Source organism: Acanthochromis polyacanthus, chromosome 4 (genome assembly GCF_021347895.1).
Source record: "Acanthochromis polyacanthus isolate Apoly-LR-REF ecotype Palm Island chromosome 4, KAUST_Apoly_ChrSc, whole genome shotgun sequence".
Classification (NCBI taxonomy): Eukaryota; Metazoa; Chordata; class Actinopteri; family Pomacentridae; genus Acanthochromis; species Acanthochromis polyacanthus.
In genome coordinates, this window is record NC_067116.1 from 12085352 (window position 1) to 12109914 (window position 24563).

The window sequence follows — 24563 nt, forward strand, 5'->3', positions numbered from 1 at the left end:
GAGGGCTGAGTTTTCTTATGAGGGAGCATAACAGCACAAGTTGCTTCCGTATGTCTAAACTCTCCCGTCGTGTCCTGGTGTTGCAGTCTGACTGCCCGATTGAATTATAAACCACAGTGCTCTTATTTCCTGAATAGCGCTTCTTCTGCCAATGTCAATATAATTAGCAGTAATTTTTTTTTGTACAAAAATAGGTTTGTCAGTGAACAATTAGAGGGATTTCCGTGTTCAGACATTTTACTGTGAGACTTTCTCTTTTATTTAAGGTTTAGTCATCTCACTCCAGTACAAACATATTATTCCCCATTGTTGCCTTTTAATTATCGTTTTATCAGATCCCATGTGTTAAAATGTGTGGTGCAAGTTTTCAACTACATTTTTTGGAGCCATACTGTGTTTTCTTCTTGAAACTGTACTGAACGCTGTTTTGCTGATTCTAAGCCAGTCAGCGCTTTCTTTCGCACCACGATGGCTGTGATCTCATCATTTTGCAATTCTTTTAGACATTATTGAGGGTTAAAAATTTGTTTATTTTGGAGTATTTGGAGTAGCTTTTGCAGAAAAAAAGGGTGATTTAAAATTATTTTGGCCATCTAATATGAATTTAGAAAAGTTTACAGTTTCATTACATTAAATTTATAAACATAATTTATTACGTTTAATAATTATTGTAGGACTTTTTTCATGTCTTTTAGAAGATGCTTTACTTATTTAACCACTATAAATCAAATTAATATTTCCACTTATTACCAATGCTGTAGGGCCAAAACTGAAGGAAGAAAAGATACAAAAAACACTATTTAAAAATGGTTTGCAGTGCAAACACTAGTTTTACCATTTGTGTCTGCTACTCATTTTGCTTCATCCCATTTTTTTGCCTTAACATTTGGTTACCAGATAAATCCTCTGATTTGTTTATTGTGAAATATAATGGCAAGTATTTTGTAGCATAAAACATTTGACATTGTCTCAGAGAACATACAAAATGGACGAAAATCAAAGAAAATATGAATTATTTTGTAGTTGAAAAGTGAGAGGCTGTTGTTTTCTGTAAGAACTCTCTTACATTAAAGAGGGATCAATAATGTGTGTGTACATTTAGACAAAAAGCAGGCGTATGTATGTGTGGTCAAGGTCAGTGACCTTTGCAGGAACAGGAACTCATCCAACCTGTGGAGAAGCCTTAGACCTGATGAGGAAGTGTGCATTCAGTGACACACATTGTCTCAGTTCTTCAACACACATACACAGAGGCCCCTACCTTTGAACCTTCAAACCTTCAGCAACAAGCAACGAAAAGTTTGGACATATATAGGAGCCCTGCATACTTGTGCATTCTGAGGACGCTGGGGATTCAGTCGACACCTGGATCAACAGCAGCTCTCATCCCTGTTAAAAGACAGAAAAACAGCATGGAGGCAGACTCAGCACTGCTCCATATGGCCTCTGTGTGTGTGTGTTTTGTGATGTGAGAAAACTTAGTCTGTTTACAGACAGTCTGACTCAATTGAGAATTTCCTTGCATTTTCTAGACTGGATGGGTGTGTGTGTGTGTGCACGGCCATTTCAACCACATTTGCTCCTCTGCTTGGGGATTTCTCTATACTTGCATACACGCTTCATTCAGCCTGTGACTCACCAGTACACTTTTCTCTATGTGTGTCAGACACATGTTTTGGAAATGTGGCCATCCGTCTCTCATCGTTTAGACAAACTAGATGTAGGCGTTTTGCAGCATTGCACGAACCTGTCTTTTAAGTTTCAATTTCATTGTAGCAATTTTGATCCCCTCTTACCACCCAGTGTTTCACTTTCATTCCTGTTTGTCAACTTTCATCCCTTCTTCTGTTATCTTGAAGTTATCTCACAGATTCATTGTGCTGAAGTCATCTCACTCGTTGAGATAGGAGTGTGTGGTTGCAGGGCTTTTTCATTCACTGTTGCTGCGTGTTGCTGTTGCCATCTAGTGGAGCTGGGGTGTCTAACGATCAGGCATATTTGAGCGCAGTGTGGCTGATGTTAAACCCACTTCACCCCAGCACTCCCAAAGCCCGCTGCTCTGTTTCCCCACCTTGGAAACAACAGGACATTCTCTCAGCTGTGGGCTCGAGCAGAGATGGATCAGAACACAAATAAAGAAAGTCCGAGAGGGCCGAGTGAGGATTGTTTGGTGTGAAAGCCTGCTGAGCTTATTGAGGAATGTGGAATTATGAAAATAGCTTTTTTAATTATTTGATATCGAAGTATGTGTTTGTTTTTCCTCACCCCCCACCCCCCCCCACCTTTGGTTATGTCTGTCAGTGGGTGCAGGAGCTCTGGACCTGGAGGGGGATACCCGTCCGTCAGCCCTCGGCAGGCTCAGCCACACTGCATCTCTGAAGAGAGGGGGCAGTCTCCGAACGCCACGACCCAGCAGTGAGTACAACAAATTCACCCACACAGTAGGTGCTGAGAGGGGGCTTCCTTGTCTGTGTGAGACTCTGAGTACATGTTTGTTTGTTTGTGTGTGTAACACTTTTTTCAAGTACAGTGCTTAGGGGAATCTTCTTGCATCTGACACTACGGTAACAAACAAACAAAAAGATAAACTTGTGTGCCAGGAAGTGAAACATTTGTTCTGTGATTCTTTGAATTACAGAAGTACCATGACTTGAGTTTAATTCCCCCATCACTCTTTAGTAATATTGAATGTTAGTGGGTTTGTCTAAATAAAAATATGAGTGTGTTTTTCTTCCAGCCTGGCGTTTTGAAACTCCACAGCAGGTGCAGTTTGTGGAGAAGCTTTCAGATGTGGTGATCGGTCAGCTGCCCAACTTCTGGAAACTTTGGATCTCTTATGTTAATGGAAGTCTTTTTAGTGAGGTACTTGAGAAGCCTTTACAGTTAAAAGACAGAAGTACTGATTTAAAGCACACTCAGTTAATTCATTGAAATCACAAAAATATTTTTGCTTGCTTACCTTTTGTGGCGCCTAACTATTCGGCTAGTTCCATGTCAGTGTGTGAGATTAGAGCCTCCACTCTATAACAATGGCATTCCTTTCTTGACACCATGGATAATCCACCAAACACTATCAACAAACACATTCACCATGAAAACTGTTGATGATTAAAAAATAGACTTTTAGTTATTTTGGGTGGATGGACCCTTTAAGTTTAAAGTTAAAAATAAAGTCTTATTTACTCTGTTTTTATTTCACTGCAGGTGTACACTACAGACCTGTATTTTCTTTCAGAGTTTCCAAATACAATGATTCTAGTCGATGGTGTTCAATTAAAGAGAGTCTATATAGTGTGGTGTAGTTTCTGAAAATTATTGTTATTATTATTTGGTGTAATGGAATCACAAAAACACATTTTTTATAATATAAGCAAAAATTCTAATTTGTACCTGAAGAAAGCTCTTGAAAACTCTTTTCCTGCTGGCATTATTATTAAAATTCTGTGACTTAATTTAAAAAAAAAATCATCTGTGGAAGCTTACCCCTTTGACTTTCCTTACAGCTGAGAATAAGCATTTCTGGGTTTTTTTGTTGTTTTTGGCAGACTGGAGAGAAATCTGGGCAGGTGGAAAAATCCAAGAAGAATGCCAGACAGAGACAGAATGACTTTAAAGTATGAGGCATTTTGATTCTCCTGTTTACACTAAAAAATATTAACTTGAGATTTGGTTACTTCCAACAGTAAATAAATGCTGCTTATTTGTTCATATGTTGCATGTGCTGTAGAAAATGATTGAGGAGTTGACCAATCGACTTGTTAAGCTGATTCGAGGGGCTCTCCTCCCCACCACCCTGCCACAAGGGGAGCTGAGTCTTTACGGAGGCTGGGAGAACAAGACGGAGTTGACTGGAGCCTGGCTCACACAAATCATACACACTGTCAGGTTGTCACACCAAGTATTTTAAGGTGTCTCTCACTGAGTTTAGACTCTGGTAAATTCAGAAATTTTAGAAATTCATACCCATCATGCCTTTAATGACCTAGCTGTGTCTCTCACCTAGGGGTTGTCATGACGCTCTGTCTGCTCTGGAGATTCCAAACGATTTGCTGCAGGTGATCCAGGATCTGCTGCTGGAGTTGAGAGTTCACTGCCTCATGGTGACTCTGCTGCATACGACTGAAGGTGAGAGAGGGCTCACTGGGCAGGAGCAGTCATTACTGCGGTATGTCAGTGTATTTAGTTTTTAAGGCTCTTTATCAAAAAATATGAAGATTTTAAAGAGAGACTTTGTGTCCTCGATTGCTCAAACTTTTGGTATATTTGGTATGAAAAATGATAACAATATGCAACAAGAAAAGCATTCTGAGAACACAGTACTCCCCCAAGGCTGCTCTGTCATATCATTTCCGACGGATGAAATCTTTCATAAAAAATTACCTTGCGGTGAACACAGGCATGTGTTATGCATGTGTACGTTATATACTGAGTCCAGTGACCTAAATATGTAGTGGGCGTCGGGAATTGATGAGACTTGGAAACACTCCCACAATTTAATCAGTTGTTCCTTGTATCATTTCCGACAGATAAGTCCCAATAAGTCTGCAGCAGCCGATTTGTAGTAGGATTGCAATCATGTGATCGTCAGCAGACAGCTGACATAGATTTCACTTGTTGTCATAGTTATAGTGATGCCGTGCCGCTATCTCACAATACAGGAATCTTTAACAAATTTGTGAATCCAAACTATACCATCTGCATCACTGCCAAAATCTAATGAGGTGGTCCTTGTGTCATTTCTGGCCTCCCCTGAAAATTTTATCTAAATCTGTCTGTTTTTGAGTACGGTAATGTTGCTAACAGACAGACAGACAGACAGACAAACAGATGGACAAACGTACACCAATTGTCACATAACTCCACTACGTTCCTTGGCGGAGTAATTATTCCAATGAATATACACTACAATTTTTTTAATATGCATTGCCTATATATATATATATATATATGTGTATATATATATATATATATATATATTTACACCTGATATTGAATTATCACAGAGCTGTGGCTCAGTTTCATTCTATATACTAGTTCTTGGAAGGTTTTAAATTTGTAGTACTGGTCTGTCCATGTTAGAGATAATGGAAAGTATGCATGCAAAAAGGACAAAAAATGCTTTAATTTTTCCTGCACTGTTATTGTAGCTTAGCTCCAAAATGCATGATAAACTAAACTGAGGAGCTGCAAATATCCTAATTGGTGATGAAAGTGAAACAGCATTAGGATGACTTTGCTAAAGATTGGAACGCCTATCAAAGTAAACACATTTTTCTTCCTCATAAATTTTAATTGACAATGTCATTCTGAAATTATAGTTTAAATGGCATCTGTTGGTATGTGTATGTTTGTCATCCCCTGCAAGCTCAAAATAGTGAAGTACATTGACTGTTCTAATGCTGACCACATTATTTAACAGTTTGTATACAGTCTGTAATGGATGCAATTACTGTGAAGTATGGGACTGGGGCATACACGCTGTTACTTCTTAGGCAGTACGTGAGAATATTGATATACGTCAAATATGGTGATTTATCACTTCTAATAACCCAAGACAGACAGTAGAAACACATCTGCTGGACTCTGACCCTGAGTGTCCTGAGGTGATCAGTGTCCTCAAAACTGTTACTTTTATCTCATACAACTTCCAGAGTAGTAATGGAGAAAGTGTTATGACACTAAAACCAGACATGCTCAGTTTCACTTGCGGTTGCGTATGGTCATTTTCAGAAGAGTGACTGGTTTTCACTCAAACCCCCCCCCACACACACACACACACACACACACACACACACACACACACACACACACACACACACACACACACACACACACACACACCACATTGTGGTCTGGGCTGAAAGAGTATGATTTTGTGTTGTGCGATTTTACCTGAGAAAATTTTAACTTTTTGTATTGTCATTTGTGATGACCCTGGTATGAAAGTTCTTGCTTCTCGTATGTAAAAATACTTTGAGTTCAGTAAACTGTACTTTCCCTTTCGATTCATATTTGTACTTTTATACACTTAGATGTCAAGAGGCTTGCTGAGAAGGAAGACTGGGTTGTTGATAATGAGGGAATCACCAGCCTGGTAAGGCCAAGCAGTTCTCCAAGTTTCATGTCTGTGAAATGTTACAGACATCGTCTGTTTAATAACAGAATCACACTATTAAAATTAATATCAATATTGTGTTAAACGGAAATGTTTCTAATCATCAAACAATTTTATTATGTAAGACAAAGATAACCCAAGAAAACACAAAATGCAGTTTGTAAAGTAAAATGCTGTCCAACCCATCTTGCCCCGTGTGAAAATGTAATTGCCCCCTTAGCTACCAATCTACCAAATGACCAAATTCATTTGGCAACTGGGCTCAATTTCAACCGGCCACACTCGCATATGATTACTGCCAGACTTGTTGAATCTAAACATCACTAAATAGAATCTGTCTGGTATTGTAAAATTGCTAAATGGGTATCAAAAAGCAACACATGATGCCACGCTTGAAGGAGATTCAAGAACAGATTTAAAACAAAGTCATTGACATTTATCCATCTGGAGGGTTACAAAGACATTGCTGAGGCTCTGGGACTCCAAGGAACCACAGTGAGAGACATCCGCTAATCGAGAAACATGGTACAATGGTGAACCTTCCCAGGAGTGGCTGGACTGCCAACATTTCTCCAAGACCACATCAGCGGCTAATCCAGGAGGTCACACAAGAACCCAGACGAGCATTAAAAGAACTGCAGACCTCACTGGCCTTAGTTACGGTCCGTCTACATGATTCCACAATAAGGAAGACCCTGGGCAAAACTGGCCGCCATGGAAAAGTTTCAAGGCACAAACCACCCCTGGCCAAAAGAGCATAAAGGTTCATCAAGCATTTGCAAAACAATGTCTAGATAAGCTCTAAAACTTTTTGGAGTAATATCCTGGTGTAAAGCTAGTACTGCACTCCACAAGAAGACCATGATACCAACTATGAAACATGGTATTGTGATGGACAACTCATTATAATTGATGGAGCCATGAATTCTGTTCTCTATCAGAAAATCTTCACGGAGAATATCCACCATAAGTTCAGCCCATCAAATGTAGTTATTGATACCATGAGTGGAACCACCAATTATTAGGGTTAAGCAATTACTTTTTCAGAGGGAGATTTTTAATATATCATCATTTAAAAACTGCATTTTATCCATCCATCCATCCATCCATCAGTCCATCCATTCATAATAGATATACACACGTGGACAAAATTGTTGGTACCCCTCAGTTAAAGAAGGAAAAACCCACAATTCTCACTGAAATCACTTGAAACTCACAAAAGTAACAATAAATAAAAATGTATTGAAAATTAAATAATCAAAATCAGCCATCACTTTTGAATTGTTGATTAACATAATTATTTAAAAAAACAAACTAATGAAATAGGGCTGGACAAAAATGATGGTACCCATAACTTAATATTTTGTTGCACAACCTTTTGAGGCAATCACTGCAATTAAACGATTTCTGTATTTGTCAATGAGCGTTCTGCAGCTGTCAACAGGTATTTTGGCCCACTCCTCATGAGCAAACAGCTCCAGTTGTCTCAGGTTTGATGGGCGTCTTCTCCAAATGGCATGTTTCAGCTCCTTCCACATATGTTCAATGGGATTCAGATCTGGGCTCATAGAAGGCCACTTTAGAATAGTCCAACGCTTTTCTCTCAGCCATTCTTGGGTGTTTTTGGCTGTGTGTTTTGGATCGTTGTCCTGTTGGAAGACCCATGACCTGCGACTGAGACCAAGCTTTCTGACACTAGGCAGCACATTTCTCTCCAGAATGCCTTGATAGTCTTCAGATTTCATCGTACCTTGCACACTTTCAAGACACCCTGTGCCAGATGCAGCAAAGCAGCCCCAAAACATTACTGAGCCTCCTCCATGTTTCACCGTAGGGACAGTGTTCTTTTCTTCGTATGCTTGGTTTTTGAGTCTATGAACATAGAGTTGATGTGCCTTACCAAAAAGCTCCAGTTTGGTCTCATCTGTCCAAAGGACATTCTCCCAGAAGCTTTGTGGCTTGTCAACATGCATTTTTGCAAATTCCAGTCTGGCTTTTTTATGAGTTTTTTTCAGCAGTGGTGTCCTCCTTGGTCGTCTCCCATGAAGTCCACTTTGGCTCAAACAACGACGAATGGTGCGATCTGACACTGATGTACCTTGGCCTTGGAGTTCCCCTTTAATTTCTTTGGAGGTTGCTCTGGGCTCTTTGGATACAATTCCAACGATCCGTCTCTTCAATTTGTCATCAATTTTCCTCTTGCGGCCACGTCCAGGGAGGTTGGCTACTGTCCCGTGGGTCTTGAACTTCTGAATAATATGAGCCACTGTTGTCACAGGAACTTCAAGCTGTTTAGAGATGGTCTTATAGCCTTTACCTTTAAGATGTTTGTCTATCATTTTTTTTCGGATGTCCTGGGACAATTCTCTCCTTCGCTTTCTGTTGTCCATGTTCAGTGTGGTACACACCTTTTCACCAAACAGCAGGGTGACTACTTGTCTCCCTTTAAATAGGCAGACTGACTGATTATGAGTTTGGAAACACCTGTGATGTCAATTAAATGACACACCTGAGTTAATCATGTCACTCTGGTCAAATAGTTTTCAATCTTTTATAGAGGTACCATCATTTTTGTCCAGGCCTGTTTCATTAGTTTGTTTTTTTAAATAATTATGTTAATCAACAATTCAAAAGTAATGGCTGTTTTTGATTATTTAATTTTCAATAAATTTTTATTTATTGTTACTTTTGTGAGTTTCAAGTGATTTCAGTGAGAATTGTGGGTTTTTCCTTTTTTAACTGAGGGGTACCAACAATTTTGTCCACGTGTGTAAATAATAATTTGATGATGTAGAACATTTAAGTCTGAGAAATGTGCAAAAATAGAAGAATTCTGTTGGGGGGGGAAATACTTTTTCACAGCACTGTCAGCCTTCATTTTAATTTGAAAATGAAGAAAAAAATCCTTTGATAGCATTTGCTTCAGTTGTACTGCGTTTGTCTAGTAAAGAATTCCCAATGTACAATGTAAGTTTGTTGTATTTTGAAGTACTTTTTCAGCAGCTTGTTTTTCATGTCTGCATCTGTGTTCTGTTTCTGATGTTTTTGCAGCCTTCACAGTTTGAACAGTGCGTGGTCCAGATGCTGCAATCACTCAAAGAGCCTCTAGAAATCAAACTGGGAGAAATCAATGTAAGAAAATTGCCTGCAACCGTCAATGCCCTCACAGTACCTAGAGTTGCACAAGTGTCTGTATGACAATCAGTATTGGCAGACTAAGTTATTGCTTCCGCGTGCCTTCTCTATACTGTCACTACATTTTGGAGCTATGACATCACAGAGATCACACACAGAGGCTGTAAGAACTGTAAAGATGTGTTCTCCCCTAAATTGTTTCTGAACTGCACTGAATAATAAAACCAGCGCAGAGACGCCATAAGTTTCAGTTCCTCCAAAAGCGAGTCAGTCCCTATAAAATCCAATGATAACATGTTTAACTTTACAATCATTCACTTCATGACAACTGTGCAACTGAGAATTTTTATGTATCTTACTTGTTTGAATTGTATTAAGCCCAAAGTAATGCATAATAAAGTGCATAGCTGCTTTGAGTGACACATGGCTACCGTCACGGACAGTCCATGGACCAGAGAACTTTGCATGGCCCACCTTAGCTCCACTCAAGTTCTATCTATCTATATGTTTTTTGAATTGCCTGGGTTATGAGGACACTGCCACGATGGCAGCAGCTGGAGCCACCACACTGACCTTCAAAACTTGTGGGTGACGGGTTTGTTCATCTTTGTATACAGTTTATATTTCTGAAGCTGGTGGTGTTTGCTAAAAGCGAAGACAACTTTTGCAAAGCTAAGGAATGACTGAAATCTTCTGCTTCCCAAACACTAAAACTAGAGTGCAGAAAAGCTGTTTCTTTGGACTTAACAGGTGAAAAATTGTGAATGATTGTTACTTACAACAGATCATTTTTGCCGTAATTATACAGCCCAATTAACAGATATTATAAAGCTGCCATCTTAAATATTTTTGATTCCATTAACAGCACAAATAGGAATAGTGGAGAACAGACACAAAACATTTTATTCATTTCATCTTGGCAAAAGCACAAAATTTAGAACCTAAGCTAAAAAGGATAGTAATGCTTTTCTGATGCTGTGTTTTTTTTTACTGTATTTTCTTCAGGTGTTGCAGTTGGACCAGGTCCAGGACCAGGCTGCAGAGCTCAGTGTTAGCATCATGAAGGTAAGATCTGGGAGCTTGTGGCCAAAATGATGCATGGTTTTATTGTGCATGCTTGAAAAGCAATATTTAAATCACCGCATATAGAACGGAACATATAATTCTAAACACATCCAAAACCAATTTAACACTCATGCAGCTCGCACCCCTGCATCAATTAGAAATCGACAGCTGTAAGGAAAATGTGGTGAAACCTTGATCATTATCAAAAATTGTGGTCTTGTATACCACAGACAGGCTGTGTCAAAATTCTGTCAAAAATTTCAAAATGAAGTCCAGCACTGTGACTACTGCTATGAGCCGCATCTACAAACCAGCTAGTTGTAATATGCCATGAAGTGATGCAGCTAGCATCGTGCTCTTGTTGTCTTTTGCATTTCCACAACAATTCAGCACTCACCTACTCTGTTCAGTCTTTCCAAACATGAGAGCAGCATACATTTCTGACACATCTCTGCTTGTATTTGTTTTTTGTCTGTTTACACTACTGCTGAAGTGATCATGTTCAGGACAAATTGCAACCAATATATTTGATCCATCTCTTAGACTGTGAGATGTAGTTAACATGCAAATGTTGACATTGTGGTATGCATTCACCACAGGTATCTAAGATCTAAATCTGCATTGAAAAGACTTCATCGTGAAGTAAAATATGAGTATAGCACCCAACTAGTATATTTTGCAACATGCCTGATGTGTTTCCATGTGTTCCATATAGGTTTTCATAAACTGTTTGGACCAGCTGAGCACTAAGAGAGATGAAGACATGGACACATCTCAGTAAGCATTTGCATCACTATTATTTTTATTATTATTATTTATTATTATTATTATATTAAAAATCTCTTTGATTATATTGTTTGTCTCTGAAAACATGTTTCGTTTGTGTGCAGCAATATTTCAGTAGACCTGACCTCTCCTGATCGCTTTTCTGGCATTCGAGAAGGCTTCAGTCCAACGTCTGTAAGCACAATGTTTTTTTTCTGTTGTTTCCTTTAAACTGTTTGGGTTTAATACACCTGAAATCCCACATCTGGCGACTGTCAGCGTCACCATAGCGTGGGTTCTCTCCTTTACACAACTTGACAAACACGTGTGTCACTCATTCGAACCACGAAATGTTATCAGGCTGTTTCCTGGTTGTGGACAAGAAGCCGATGCGTCCTCATTTCCTGTAACTTGAGTTGAGATGTCAGTGAAGGGGGTTAAGCGCAGGGGAGGAGGAGGACGAGAAGGAGGAGGAAGAGCAGGGTGTAGAGTGCTTCTGGTAAAGGGAAACGGAGCAAGGTACAGATGGGGCTTCCCCAGCCCAAATATGCGTAGCAGGGGTTAGACAGACACGACCGAGGGCTGATCACCAGGTTTTAAACTGGTCTCTTACTATAAACTATGGTTTTTCCTAAGGTGGAAAGCAACAAAATATTAATGCAAATTAGTACACAACTGCCATTACATCAGTTTTCTTCACCCCTTTGACGAGTTGTCTGCTGTGTTGGTTAGCTCGACTGTGAACAACAAACTGCTGCCAGTGACGACGACATTTGTGGCTGGCAAAACATGGGCATGACATTCTGTCATGAGTGCTGTCAGTGTTTTTTTGCTTGTGTTTGTTAATCCATATGCACTATTGTGTGTTTGTGCTCTTGTATCTATTTTGGTTGTGAGGATCAATTTGGGTTTTAGACCTTGAAAGTGAAGAGAGTGAATTTTAATGAGGGCAGATGAAAACATTGACATTGTTTACATAGTGGTAGCAATTTTGATAAGTAAGAGCATTTTATGGAAAGTAAAGAATATTTTCTTAGGTAATGACCTATTCAAATGGTTGTTTTATAGGTTTTTGTATTTTTTTTAACATCTATTTAAGCAGGAAATGGCTCATTGATATGAAGAGACCTTCTCCTGGCTAAGATAAGGTTTTAGACTTATATTTAGATGTTATATTGATGAATGCACTGTAAGGTGAGATATTTCAGTGAGAGAAAGTATAAACATGAACTTTTGTGTGTGTAGGAACAGCGTCTACTAATCATCCTCAGTAACTGCCAGTACCTGGAGAGACACACCTTCCTGAACCTGGCTGATCACTTTGAGAAACATGGCTTCACAGGGACAGAGAAGATCACACGGGTCAGTATCACAAACTACACTTCCAATTCTTTCAAATAAGTATAGAGTGCAGAAGAAAAAAGAGTGACCAGCTCTGTCTTATTGTTGGTGCTGTTGATGAGAAGTGCGTTGTGGTGTCATTAACGACAAAGCTTTTCAGAGATGCTGAAGGTCTCTTATCTCTTCTGAGCAGAGATATGACTGTTTTCTTTAAGAAAAAAAATTAAAGGTCATTGTCTAGGAAGCTCAGTTCCACATTTTCAACCCTTTCTCTTCTTCACACTGTCAGACATACACACTCACACTGGTGCACACAATGACTAATGGCTGAATCACAAAGCAAAGACGTGTTCGGTTGGTTTTCCAGTAAAATCAGTTGATTATAATTTTCTATGAAAGATCAGTTTACTTGTCAGGTCTCATAATTATTTAGAAAGCATGATATGGGTAACAGTTTGACTTGACTGTAATCTTCAAATGTTAACATAGTTATTAAACCCTGAATATGAAGAATTCCCCCATCATGCATCTCCCATACAGCTGCCTCCGTGTTAGCCGTCCCATTATACAGTAAAGCTTTATTCACAGGACACTAGTACGACCTGAGGAATACTTTGAAATTTGAACTGCAAAGTCAAAACATCCACTGCTTTCCTTGCGTGATACTACTCAAGCAATCAAATGTCACAGTCAGGATATGCACTTACAAGTTAGAGCAGTTACTACAGCAAAATTACATGCAAAGCTTCTTGTGACCTGGCAGTAGTTCAGTATTATTTATCGACCTTGAGTGGAATTGTTTTGTGATATATACACTGCATTGGCTGAACAAAAGTATTTTGAAGACATTGCCTGGAAGATTGTGATAGGCATTTTCTAGTCTTTTCTAACATTTTGCAAAAGAAGAGAGTGGTGCATGTAGGTAAATGCTAACATTAAAATCTGCTCACACTGACATAGTGCTCATCACATGCTGATGTTAACTGCAATCAAGTCAGCTGGCTTGGTTTGTTCCACCTAAAAAGCATTAACTCAGGTTGTTAGTAGCTTTCAAGGTACAAATACAGACATGCAAATAAAAAAAGAAAGCAAACATATACACTTGAGAAAAAAAATTGTCCCCATAGGACAAATTAATTCTTTCTACAAATATTTCTTAAGTACTTTTTAACAGCAAAGGGAATTTTTAGCATAATATTTCTGACCATAATGTGTTTTTGAAAACATAAATACTTTTTATTTGCACACAGTAACAGAATTATTTCACACAAACCAAAAACCAGGGTCAGTATAATTCGCTTCCCTAAGAACGAGCAAAAACCACTGTCGTGCACATGGGCTTGTAATTTAAAGTTAAATCTGCAGTTTATCTTCCAATATCCGCCCTGCATAACATCTTACATGATATAGACAAAAGTCTTTGGACACCAGCAAAAGAAATCGGGTCAGTCGGGCATGAACTGTGTGCAGGAAAAGGATTCACAAATTTATCAAAGCGTTTTCAAGACGTTCAAAGAGAGCCACACAGTACAAACCAAGAGTGGCAGAAGTAGGAAGCAAAAGATTTTTAAAACTCTGGCAAGAAAAGTAGTGAGTGATTTATCTTTAAGATCCGTACAACAATTACCAAGACAGGAGTAAATGATTTTGCCAAGTCTGAAATTGAAGTTTTAGAAGACAGATCTGCACAGAAATGTACTGTGAGGATATAGACCAAGAAAAACTCCCGTTTTGCTGGAAAGACACCTCCAAGCCAGACTGAAGTATGCTCGGAATAACCGTGAGAAAGAGGGTGCATACTGGAAGCATGTCATTTGATCATTTGACCTTAGAGATGCTGCTTGTGTTTGGGGGTGAAGGTGAGAGGTGTATAACCCACAATCGTGAGGCCCGGCCATGGGAGCACAGTGCTGTGGCGATGCATCGCTTTCTCCAAAATGGGAAGTCTCAATATAATGGAATAATGAAGAAAGACGAAGATTCAAAGATTTTGAATGCACAAAGTCGTCAGCAGCAAAACTGGGTCTGAGTCGTCATTTTGTGTTCCACTGTGACAACTATTTAAAGCATGTCATTTCTGGCAAACAACTACCTCTGGAAGGCCAAAATGAATATTATGGACTGACCAAAGACCAAAAGGATTGGGCAGGGATTCCTCAGTAGAAATGCCTAAAGTTGTTGAAAACTAAACCTAATAACTGCAGGCTGTTATCCAGGTAAAAAAATATACAGTTGACAGTTAGCATCTCTTAGTTTTGATCCTGGTATTTTTTGTTTGCGTGTGAAAAGTAAAATAATGTAAACTTCCTGAATAAAATGTGTGTTTGGAAATGCTGTATAAAACATCCCTTGCTCTGTTAAACAGCACTTGGGAAATGATTAAGAAGAAGTTAAACTTGAGGGGGCTAATGATTTTGTCCCCAACTGTAACTATTCAGCACAAACAAGATATGAACATTGCATATGTGCAACAACAAACATGCAACATCTCTTTAATTAAACTTGGTTGGTGTTGTTGAGCCCAAGTAGTGCAAGACTGTGTGCCGATGGAAAGAATGTTGAATAACTATTTACTTGTCTCTCTATAAGGAGGTCTGTTATGTGTGTCTCATAATGGATAGAGAGTATTTACAGCCTGTTTAGACTTCTAAATAACAACAAAAAAGTTACCATGTATTTATTACTTCTTTTTCTTGCGGTAACATGATTATCTGCCAGGTGAGTGTGGATGCTGTACGAGAGCTGGATAGAAAACTGTTTGACGCCTACATTGAGAGACGAGCCGACCCAATTGCAGGCTCCCTGGAGCCTGGCATCTACGCTGGATATTTTGACTGGAGAGACTGCCAAACACCTACAGGTATTATACAGCAGAGGCTCACTGTGGGTATTTTACCCAACTTATCTTGTGTTGATAAAACTTGGGAACTGTGTCGAAGTCTATTGGGGAAATCACCTGCAGCAATCACTCACTGATCCTGGTAATATCATAAATGAGCCCCAGACAGTCCTGTGGTTCACATGTGTCATGTGTAAAGTACAGCTCTTTGATGGATTGCTGTAAACACCACTGAGATCATTGTCTCCGTCTCCCTAAAGCCCTCATGGCCTTTTTGTCAAGTTGTGGTTGTGCAGTTATGTGTGCATGTGTGTGTGTATAAGTTTAGGTTGACTTTACTCACCAGATGCACTCTAAACCCAGGTGAAACTTCAGTGTGTGTTTATGTGGTTTACCTTAGCACAGGATGTGTAGCAACATGTCAGACCTCCGAGTGATTTTTCAGGTGGGCAACAGCTTCTCGCACCGTGTTAAATGCAAGCCTTGATCAAAGGTTTAACGCTTAATCTGGCTTCTTGCTGTCTTGGTGAGTTTGTGTGTTTAACCTACATGTGAAAGAGGAACATTTTGGACTCTAAACCACAAGTTCTAGGATATGATACTTTCACTTGTTGCATTTTTTGTGAGGGACTCGTGCTAATGTGTGGGGTGCTGCAAGGCATTAAAAATCCGGTTTCAGTACTTTCTTTCTGCTGTTGCCTTCGACTGGTTGACTGTTAAAGTTTACTAGATTTTATATTTGAAGCTTACAGGCTGCACATGAACGGGCCTCTTTTCCTCCTCTTTGGTCAATGTAAATTTTTTTAAAAAGAAAGAATGAAAAAAAATCTTGAATTACCACACTTTCATGTCTATCTTTTTGCATTATTTTTATCTTTGGTGACCTGTTTTGTTTTTTTACTCAAATATCATAAAGCAATTCTAATAAAATCTTAATTAAATCCTCTTCTTTAGTTGCATTTCTAGCTAAATCCTAATAGGAGGTAAAGCATTAAGACTGAAAGGAATAACCACTTAAATTAACCATTTGTCATTGTGTAAACAGTTGCCAAAACGCTATGGCATGACCCAGAGGACTGTACTACAAAGCATGATCAGTATACCCAGAATATTTTTCCACTACCTGGCTTCACGAAACCTAACAACCACAGTCACGCTACGTGGTCACATGAAGCTGGTTATCAACTTTTTAAGTCAACCCAGAGTTTCTGAATCTGGCTGTGAGCGTGTTTACATAAAAGGGGTGGTGTTGGCACCGGATGACCAGTCACAAACGTGGGCCAGTCTAGATCTGCATGTTTCTTACAAGAGTAACAGTCTATAAATATGAACCAATATAAAGACTTAAAAATATAGTACATTCTAAAAGCAGCACAACTACTGCAGCTGAAGCAGGAAGGAAAGCTGGTAAAAACCTGCAGACTGTGTGAATATGTAGGTTAATGGGCTTATTGGCATCACTCCGTGTTATTATTGCACTTACATGTGACTATAATTGCAATTGTGTATTACATTTAATTAAAATTGGCAGGAATGTTCAGTACAGCTGGTGTTTGATAGGCTGAAGACCTGACAGATGTCCATTGTAGCACTTGCTATAACCACAGCGCTGTCAGAGCAGAAACATCATCTGGCTATACCGCATTCATTCTGCCATGGGTGAAAAAACTCTGGCTGTTTGGGTTTTGTCCAAAAAATTTTGAAAATTGAATGCTATTACTATGTCAAGGAACACAACGGAGTTATGCAACGATTGACATAGGCCTGTCTGTCTGTCTGTCTGTTAGCAGTGTTACTCAAAAACGGACTAACGGATGTGGATGAAATTTTCAGGAAAGATCAGAAATGACACAAGGGCCAAGTGATTAGATTTTGGCAGTGATGCGGCTTAGTCTGGATCCACGGATTTGTTAAAGATTTCTGTTTCATTGGGAGATAGCGGCACGGCGTCACTGCAACTTTGACAACAAGTGAACACTACGTCAGCTTCCTGCTGACGATCACATGGTTGTGATCCTACTACAGATCCACTGCTGTGATTTATCGGGACTTGAAATTTTAGCTAAGGAGATTTTTAAAGTGGTGAAACATCGTGGAAGGCGGGGAGAAAACCATATAAAATGTTCTTTTTCTTTCCCAGGTGTAAGGAACTACTTGAAGGAAGCTCTGGTCAACATCATCACAGTTCATGCCGAGGTACAAACCGCCTACACAGCATGAACATTCATCTTGTTCTTTGAAGTAGGCATTTTCTCAAAGCCTGCATCTACCAGAAATCCTCTGTCTTATCATTTCAACACCAACTTTTTTCTGTGTCAGGTCTTCACAGTCTCTAAGGATCTGGTACCTCGAGTTTTGTCTAAAATAGTTGAGTCAGTTGCGGACGAGATGTGCCGTCTCATGCAGTGTGTGTCGTCCTTCAGTAAAAACGGAGCCCTGCAGGTACACGCTGGCACGCAGATAAACACAGTCATAGAGCCATTTAGTACTCACAGCAAGTCCCTGACTCATAAGCCACATTGTGGGGGATTCACCTATTGTTTCTGATAATGCCATATTTCAGTTCAAGCTACCAACTGCTGTGAGCTGGTGAGGATCACTTGATTTCATCTACACTGTTATTCTTTTTTTTTGTTTCCTCCCCCACCCGGCTACAGGCTCGACTTGAGCTCTGTGCTCTGAGAGACGCTGTGGCCACATACCTAAACACTGATAGCAAGTAAGCAAAACACACACTTATTCACACATGTGCCGTGTGATTTATGTCAGTGAGTGTCACAGACATAAATCTTAGCAATCGCACATCCATCACTACAATCCCTATTTATTTTAGTTTGTGGGTAATGGAAAGGAAGTGAAAGTAATCTGGTTCTGTTGTATGCATGCACTGTGGTGTACGCATGCATGTGTCCATACATGTGTGTTCATGTGGGTAAACCAGTGCCTGGATGCACATATACGTAGGCCCATCCTGAACTGTGTTTCTGGTTTTGTCTCATTTTTAGTTCCAGCTTCAAACTGGCTTTGGATGCTCTACCTCAGTTACACAGTGGAGCTGATAAGAAGTAAGTCTGGCACACCACTAATTAAAGAGATTGTGACTTTTTGGGATTTTCTTCATGCTTTAAAAAGGATTTTACATAATTCATGTCCATCTTTTCCTTCAGGTTACTAGAAGAGCTGCTGAACAAATTTAAGAGCAACATGCAGCTCCAGCTCACCTGCTTCCAGCCCTCCTCCATCCAGCCTGTGAAGAGATAATTCTCAATCCACTCTACCCGTATTCTGCGCTGTCTTTCATCCTTATCTATGTGCAATCAGCTAATGAACTTTACCTATATCTTTTCAGTTATCACTTTATTGTTTACTCATCACTATTTCGGTGTCACTTTCAATTTCTGCTTTACTCGATTGAACACAAATGCTTGTTCATCTAATCTTGAAGACACTAAATGAGTTGATTTCACTGTTACTGTGCAGGACAGTCCCAGTTCTGTCGGTTATGCTAATCATGTATGGCCACTCATGTAGCTACCAGGCAGTGTGCAAGAGGCTAACTTGCTAGTTCACAGAAAGTTCTGGATCAATTTAGGAATGTAGGCTGCAACCAAGCTGTAGTCAGACTGAAATGTGTGTTATAAGTACTTGTTAAAGATGAAAAGCTGCTGTTCTTTCTTTGCTGTACTTTGCCATATTCACTGTCCAAGAAAATCCGACAACTTACTAACTTACTTTGAAAGTGGTTTCTTTTGGTTGTGTAGTAAGCTTAACTCCTGACTTGCTGTTCACATGGCCCTCAGCATCTGCACCTAGATGTGAATCAGATTTACCTCTGACTCTTTGATGGTTGATTTGGTCCGTCCCAGATCTTGAGAAAAGGCTGATATTGGCACATATACATATATATATTTCATTCAAGTATTATCCTCACCAAAATCTGATTGCTTCATTCTTGGCTCTCAATCTTTCCATTTCACTGAAATCCAACATGTCTAAGACACATAGTTCCATTATGGTACACAGTAGCGGCTGGTGATGAAATTTGTTTGTTGGGCTAACAAATGCATAATACCGATTAAATGGTTAACGCAGCTGCAAAAGCAACATCACCTATGATACACACAGTTACATCAATTACAGGTACACTATACTTTTTTAGTGCTCTACATCAACACTCTCTCTCACACACACACACACACACACACACACACACACACACACACACACACACACCACTACAAAACGTGTTCCAACTGCAACGACTGCCCACAGATAGCCTGCTGCAACTGTCTCATTACAACTGTTTGGCGACATGTAGTGCAAAACACGCCTTCAGTACAACAGATGACCTCGGCAAAAACAAGGTGTCACAGTCCTTTAACAGGTCAACATGGACCTACCTTATTTGAAAAGAAGCTCACATCGACGGCCGATGTGATCCCAGTCGCTTAATTTCCAGCTTTTCCTCCAAAGACATTGAGGAAAATGGACATGAAAGCAAATAATCCACCTCGTTCCTGCTAACGCCCGCCATAGCTTAACTCGTTCTCGCTGTGTCAAAGGCCTGTAGGCTGACCGAAGTTAGCCCAAATGATCAGTAAATCACGGGGGCGGGACATGACACCTGTCAATCACTTACAAGAACGAAATGAATGAAAGCGGACTGTATCTGCTGGGGCTGTAAAAAATAAGCCCATTTAGAGATATTCTATGTTTTTCTTTTGACTGATTGGTGCTGTTGCTACCTTTTTTCACATAAACTTAAAACAATCTGTTGTAAGTTATTTTAAAAATAATTTTCTCATCGTTTTTGTGTTTGCTTGGGAGGGCTTAGCCCTGTTAGCCCATTTATACCTGCCGTCCCTGATGGTACATTGAAATTTGTATGTAGTTTTTCTTACATTTCTTGCTGTATTGTGACAGTTACCTAGAAAAAACACTTGTCTAAGTAGTCCATCCAAGTATTAGGTTCAGAGGAATGTTTCTTTTTGGGGTCCAGGTGCAAAATCCATATAACCTGCCCGATTATAAAATGAGCTGTGAGCATCAGAACTTTCTCAGTTTTGGATCTATGACCTGTGTCAATCTGCATGACTGCAAAAGGAAAAGAGTAACCAGACAAGCTGAAAATTTGGTTTCTGAGAATTCACAAGGATGGAAAAGGATACAAGGAGATTGGTGAACTACTAAAACTCAGTGGAAACACAGTTGCTGCAGCAATCAGGAGATACAGAATGATTCATAGTACTACATTAAATTAACCCCACAGATGGTGTGCTAATTGCACAATCGAGCTTTGAAAAGCAGACGGGCAGGCGCTTCAGTCTTGGCACAGAAGATATCAGTGAAAATCTGATTTCCTGGTACAGTTCAATCAGTATAAACCTCTATTTCTTGCTTGCTCTTTAGTACAAACTGCATGATGACACTTTCATAAAGTAACATGATAAGAAGCGTGCTGAATGCAGAGAGCACATTCTTTGATCAGATACATTTGTTTGGTTGCAGTATAACATGTTTGGTGTGGATCGGGTCAGGACTACCACAGTGAATGCTTAGCACTAGCAGTGAAGCATGGAGGTGGTAGTTTGGCGTGATGGGGCTGAATGAGTGCAATAGTTGTTAACATTTATAGTTATCACTATGGATGCCTGCGGATATACCAAAGTACTGGCTGACAGAAAAGTATTATTTCAGCATGAAAACCCTTTCAAAGCACACTGCCCAAAAATCACAGTTTCTAAAAAAGAGAAAGGTGAAAACTATGACATGGAGATACGCTGCTTGACTTCAATCAACTTTGACACATTTCTGGTATTTTTAAGAGAAAGGCAGAGAAACACAACTCTTCCAGCAAAGAGCTGCTGAAAGAAAATGTATCTAAAGAATGGCAAAACATTTCTCCAGAAATTTGGTATCCTCCATGTTGAGAATGATTTAGTCTGTTGCCAAAAATAAAACAAAGACAGAAAGCATTGATTCGACTATTTAAAGAAAAGTTTCGATCTCAGTAATGAAAGGTGTGCAGACTTTTGTTGTACAGAATTCCTACTGTGGGACCCATATGTTTAATTTAATAAATCTAAGCTTTTAATTTCTCATTTTAATTAAGAGCAAATGCCTACTGTTCAGCTTAGAAGTAATGTCATTATTGTAAGATAATACAATCTAAAATCATTGCACAGCAGTGTAGTCACTTTTATTGCATATTGTAAACTTGGCTACAGAAAAAAATATGACAGTTGTAGATTTTGAATTCACTGATTTGCATGCAACATGGTTCAAACCATCGACTTTAGCGAGTAATCTCTGGTGCTCCAGGACACGTTTCACTCACGCTGTCTGGTAAGTCAGCGTCTAGCTCTTTGGGAGGACAGGGGTGTATGCAGGGTGGGGACGGTGCAGACCGTTACTCAGGGCAGCAAACAGAAGAGCTGGATCCCAAAGGAAGATGATGACAATAGAAAGTGTGATTATGATCATGGGTGTAGAGACTCAGAGAGCGAGCGGTACGTTTGTGGTAGGTCGACTCACTCAGCCAGAGGAGACACACACACCCACAACTCATAAGAAAGCCTGATGAGACCTAAGTGGTTAATTGAGGACAACGTGGATGTGCTGTGTGGTGGCAGGAGGCTGACCCATTAGGTTTTAACTGTTGAATGCACAAGCCACACCCTTACGTTTCACAATCATTCGGCTACAGCTTTCTGTTATTGTCTCCATTCAGACACCTCGCACCTTTTTTGCTAACTTGGTTTCCCATCGACATGTAGGGGAAGGCCGCGCAGGGCAGGCAAGAGTTGTTTTGATTCTCTGTGTTCTAAAGTTAGCTCTCTATCCTCCCACGGATTCATTCACAAATAAGTTCAAAGCCCAAAACCTTATCCGCTCTCCACCAGCTTTCTGTTTACAGTAACAGAGGTACGAAGGGGGAGTTTTTCTTTTATTTTTATTCACCACTTTTCTGTTCCATTCAGGAGACGAGATGACAAGAGCTGCTCAAAAATGTTGTCTTTGATCTGTGTTTTTCGTCACTGTGAGTAGGTAAATGAAAGAATGGAGAACTCTGACACATCAGAGAAAACTTGTTTGTGTTCACCTTGATAGGAGAGCTTCACCTGTTTTTAAGAGTGATGGTGTGCAGCTGGGCTTCCAAAAGCACACTGAAGTTCTTGAAGTGAGAAAATAAGATGCACAACATGCACACTGGAAAATTGGGGCATTTACAAAGGTGTTCTATACATTTATTATTTTTTGTTATTAGTGATGCGTGTTTTGATAGTTTGTGGACACAGATGCTGCACATACTGATAGTATTTATTAGTAGGACACATTTATTTATTAATTGGTTTTGGTTTTTTTATAGGATTAGTTGACAAGATCATCCTTTGCTTTATTTTATCAAATGTGTATCCATCCAGCATGCAGTGCAGTTCTGTAATAGTACATTAACTGGTGGGTCAGGTGCTGGAAATGTTTTCTGCGGTGTATGTATATTATGAAGTTTTTTGGTAAAACCAAGCCACTTGAATATTTCACCAGGGCACAGGAAAGTGACGATGTTTCACCTTTTATTGCTTTTCAACATTGAAATAGTCAATTAAATTAGACTGTTTTTGACCAAAAAAAAGAGTCACAACCAGAAACCGATTTTACCAAAGTAATAAAATAGTGAAAAATATTAAATGTAAAATAAGTGATGTCATTAGTATTTGCCCTGCTTCAAGTCAGTATTTAGTAGATGCATCTTTGGACAGGTTTCAGTCAGCCTTGTACATCTGGACACTGCAAATTTAATACATTCTTCTTGGCAAAACTAATTAAGCTCTGTCAGGTTACACAGGCATTGTGAGTTAACAGCCTCAAATTCTCCCTGGGATGGAGATCTGGGCTCTGACTCTCTGACTTTAAAACCATTTCTGTGTAGCTTTGTATGCTTTGCTGGAAATCAAATGTTCTCCTGCATTTTCTAAACCAGGTTGTCCTCCAGGATTTCCCTATACTTTGTGTAATTCATTTTGCCCTCTACCTTTACAAGCCTTCCAGGACCTGGGAGGATCTCTACATCATGATACTGCTACCACTGTGATGGTGTGATGTTGTGCTGTATTTGGTGTTGGTCAAATGTAATGTCTAGTCTGGATCTGTTGGCCAATAAGTTAAATTTTACTCTCATCAGACCAAAGAATCTTCCTCCTCTTTAGTTCAGTCTTCAAATGCCTTCTGGTAAACTGTAGGCAAAATTTAATATGAACTTTTTCCATCAGTGGCCTTCTCTTTGTATCTTTCCTATAAAATTTTGGCTGAGGAAAAACAGGAAACACTTGTGTGCAGAGGCTCTCCAATCTCAACTGCTGAAGCTTGTAACTCCTACAGAGGAGTCATAGGTGTCTTGGTGGCCTCCCTCACTAGTTTTGTTCTTGCACAACCTCTCAGTTTTTGAAAATGACCTGCTCCTGGCAGATTTATGCCATTGACTTGACATTTTTCTTATCATCCCCTTCAACTCTGTGAAAAGCATTCAATAAGCTTTTCACAGAGTTGCTTGGAGTATTCTTTTGTCTTCATGGTGTTGTTACAGCCAAAAGTACTCATTCACCAATCACTGGACCTTCCAGGTACACAGGTCTTTGTACTACACTGAGACACACTCAGATGTTTTCCAACTCACCTGTGTTGAATTAGGGGGTTAATACTTCAACAATAAATTATTTTGCATTTTATTTTTAAATAACTGACATTACTTTGTAGAAATCAGTTTTCAATTTGACACAAATGTCTTTATTTGAAATTGATTTCTGAAAAGCGAAATACAATTTACCACTATGCAATGTTGAAAAATATTAAAAGGGGAGCATTTCAAAGGTGGTTGGATAGTTTTTATAGGCACTGCATGAGTTTAAGTAAAAGCTGAATGAATGAATAATAAACCCTAAAAGCCTCTTCCTGCTGAGAAGGCATTTAGCAAAGGCTTTCAAAGTAAGCTCTTTGAATTGTTTTTCTAAAGCAACCTCATCTACTGATCACATCATCTTGCTCATCTTCTAAATTATTTTGTGGCTCTGACATGTTTTTGTGGTTTTGTTTCTGATTGTTTTCCATGGAAGTGGAAACAGCCTCACAATGCGAGTAGAAGCCAGGAAGGCTTTCTCTGAGCACAGCTCGGAAAGCGTGGCCGACCTCTTCCTCTCTCTCCGCCCTCCTGATGTCGTCACATTGTCTGTGATAACGAAGTGTTTCATTAACCAGCCTCATCCTGCATCTGAACCTCACATCCTGCACAAACACACACACATACTG

General features: G+C 39.5%; 1 protein-coding gene across 1 annotated transcript in view; it reads left to right on the top strand.

The window, feature by feature from the left end:
* The window catches only part of exoc2 (exocyst complex component 2), a 54501-nt gene extending 35510 nt beyond the window's left edge, over positions 1 to 18991 (top strand). The window contains exons 12-28 of the mRNA XM_022205147.2: positions 2302 to 2415; positions 2738 to 2862; positions 3546 to 3614; positions 3728 to 3885; positions 4004 to 4125; positions 6033 to 6094; positions 9167 to 9247; positions 10256 to 10315; positions 11031 to 11092; positions 11206 to 11275; positions 12326 to 12442; positions 15140 to 15281; positions 17401 to 17456; positions 17580 to 17702; positions 17918 to 17979; positions 18266 to 18325; positions 18428 to 18991. Coding sequence (XP_022060839.1) covers positions 2302 to 2415; positions 2738 to 2862; positions 3546 to 3614; positions 3728 to 3885; positions 4004 to 4125; positions 6033 to 6094; positions 9167 to 9247; positions 10256 to 10315; positions 11031 to 11092; positions 11206 to 11275; positions 12326 to 12442; positions 15140 to 15281; positions 17401 to 17456; positions 17580 to 17702; positions 17918 to 17979; positions 18266 to 18325; positions 18428 to 18521 — 1577 coding nt within the window. The 3' untranslated portion in view covers positions 18522 to 18991. The remainder of the gene's footprint in view (positions 1 to 2301; positions 2416 to 2737; positions 2863 to 3545; positions 3615 to 3727; positions 3886 to 4003; positions 4126 to 6032; positions 6095 to 9166; positions 9248 to 10255; positions 10316 to 11030; positions 11093 to 11205; positions 11276 to 12325; positions 12443 to 15139; positions 15282 to 17400; positions 17457 to 17579; positions 17703 to 17917; positions 17980 to 18265; positions 18326 to 18427) is intronic.
* The last annotated feature ends 5572 nt before the right edge of the window (positions 18992 to 24563 follow it).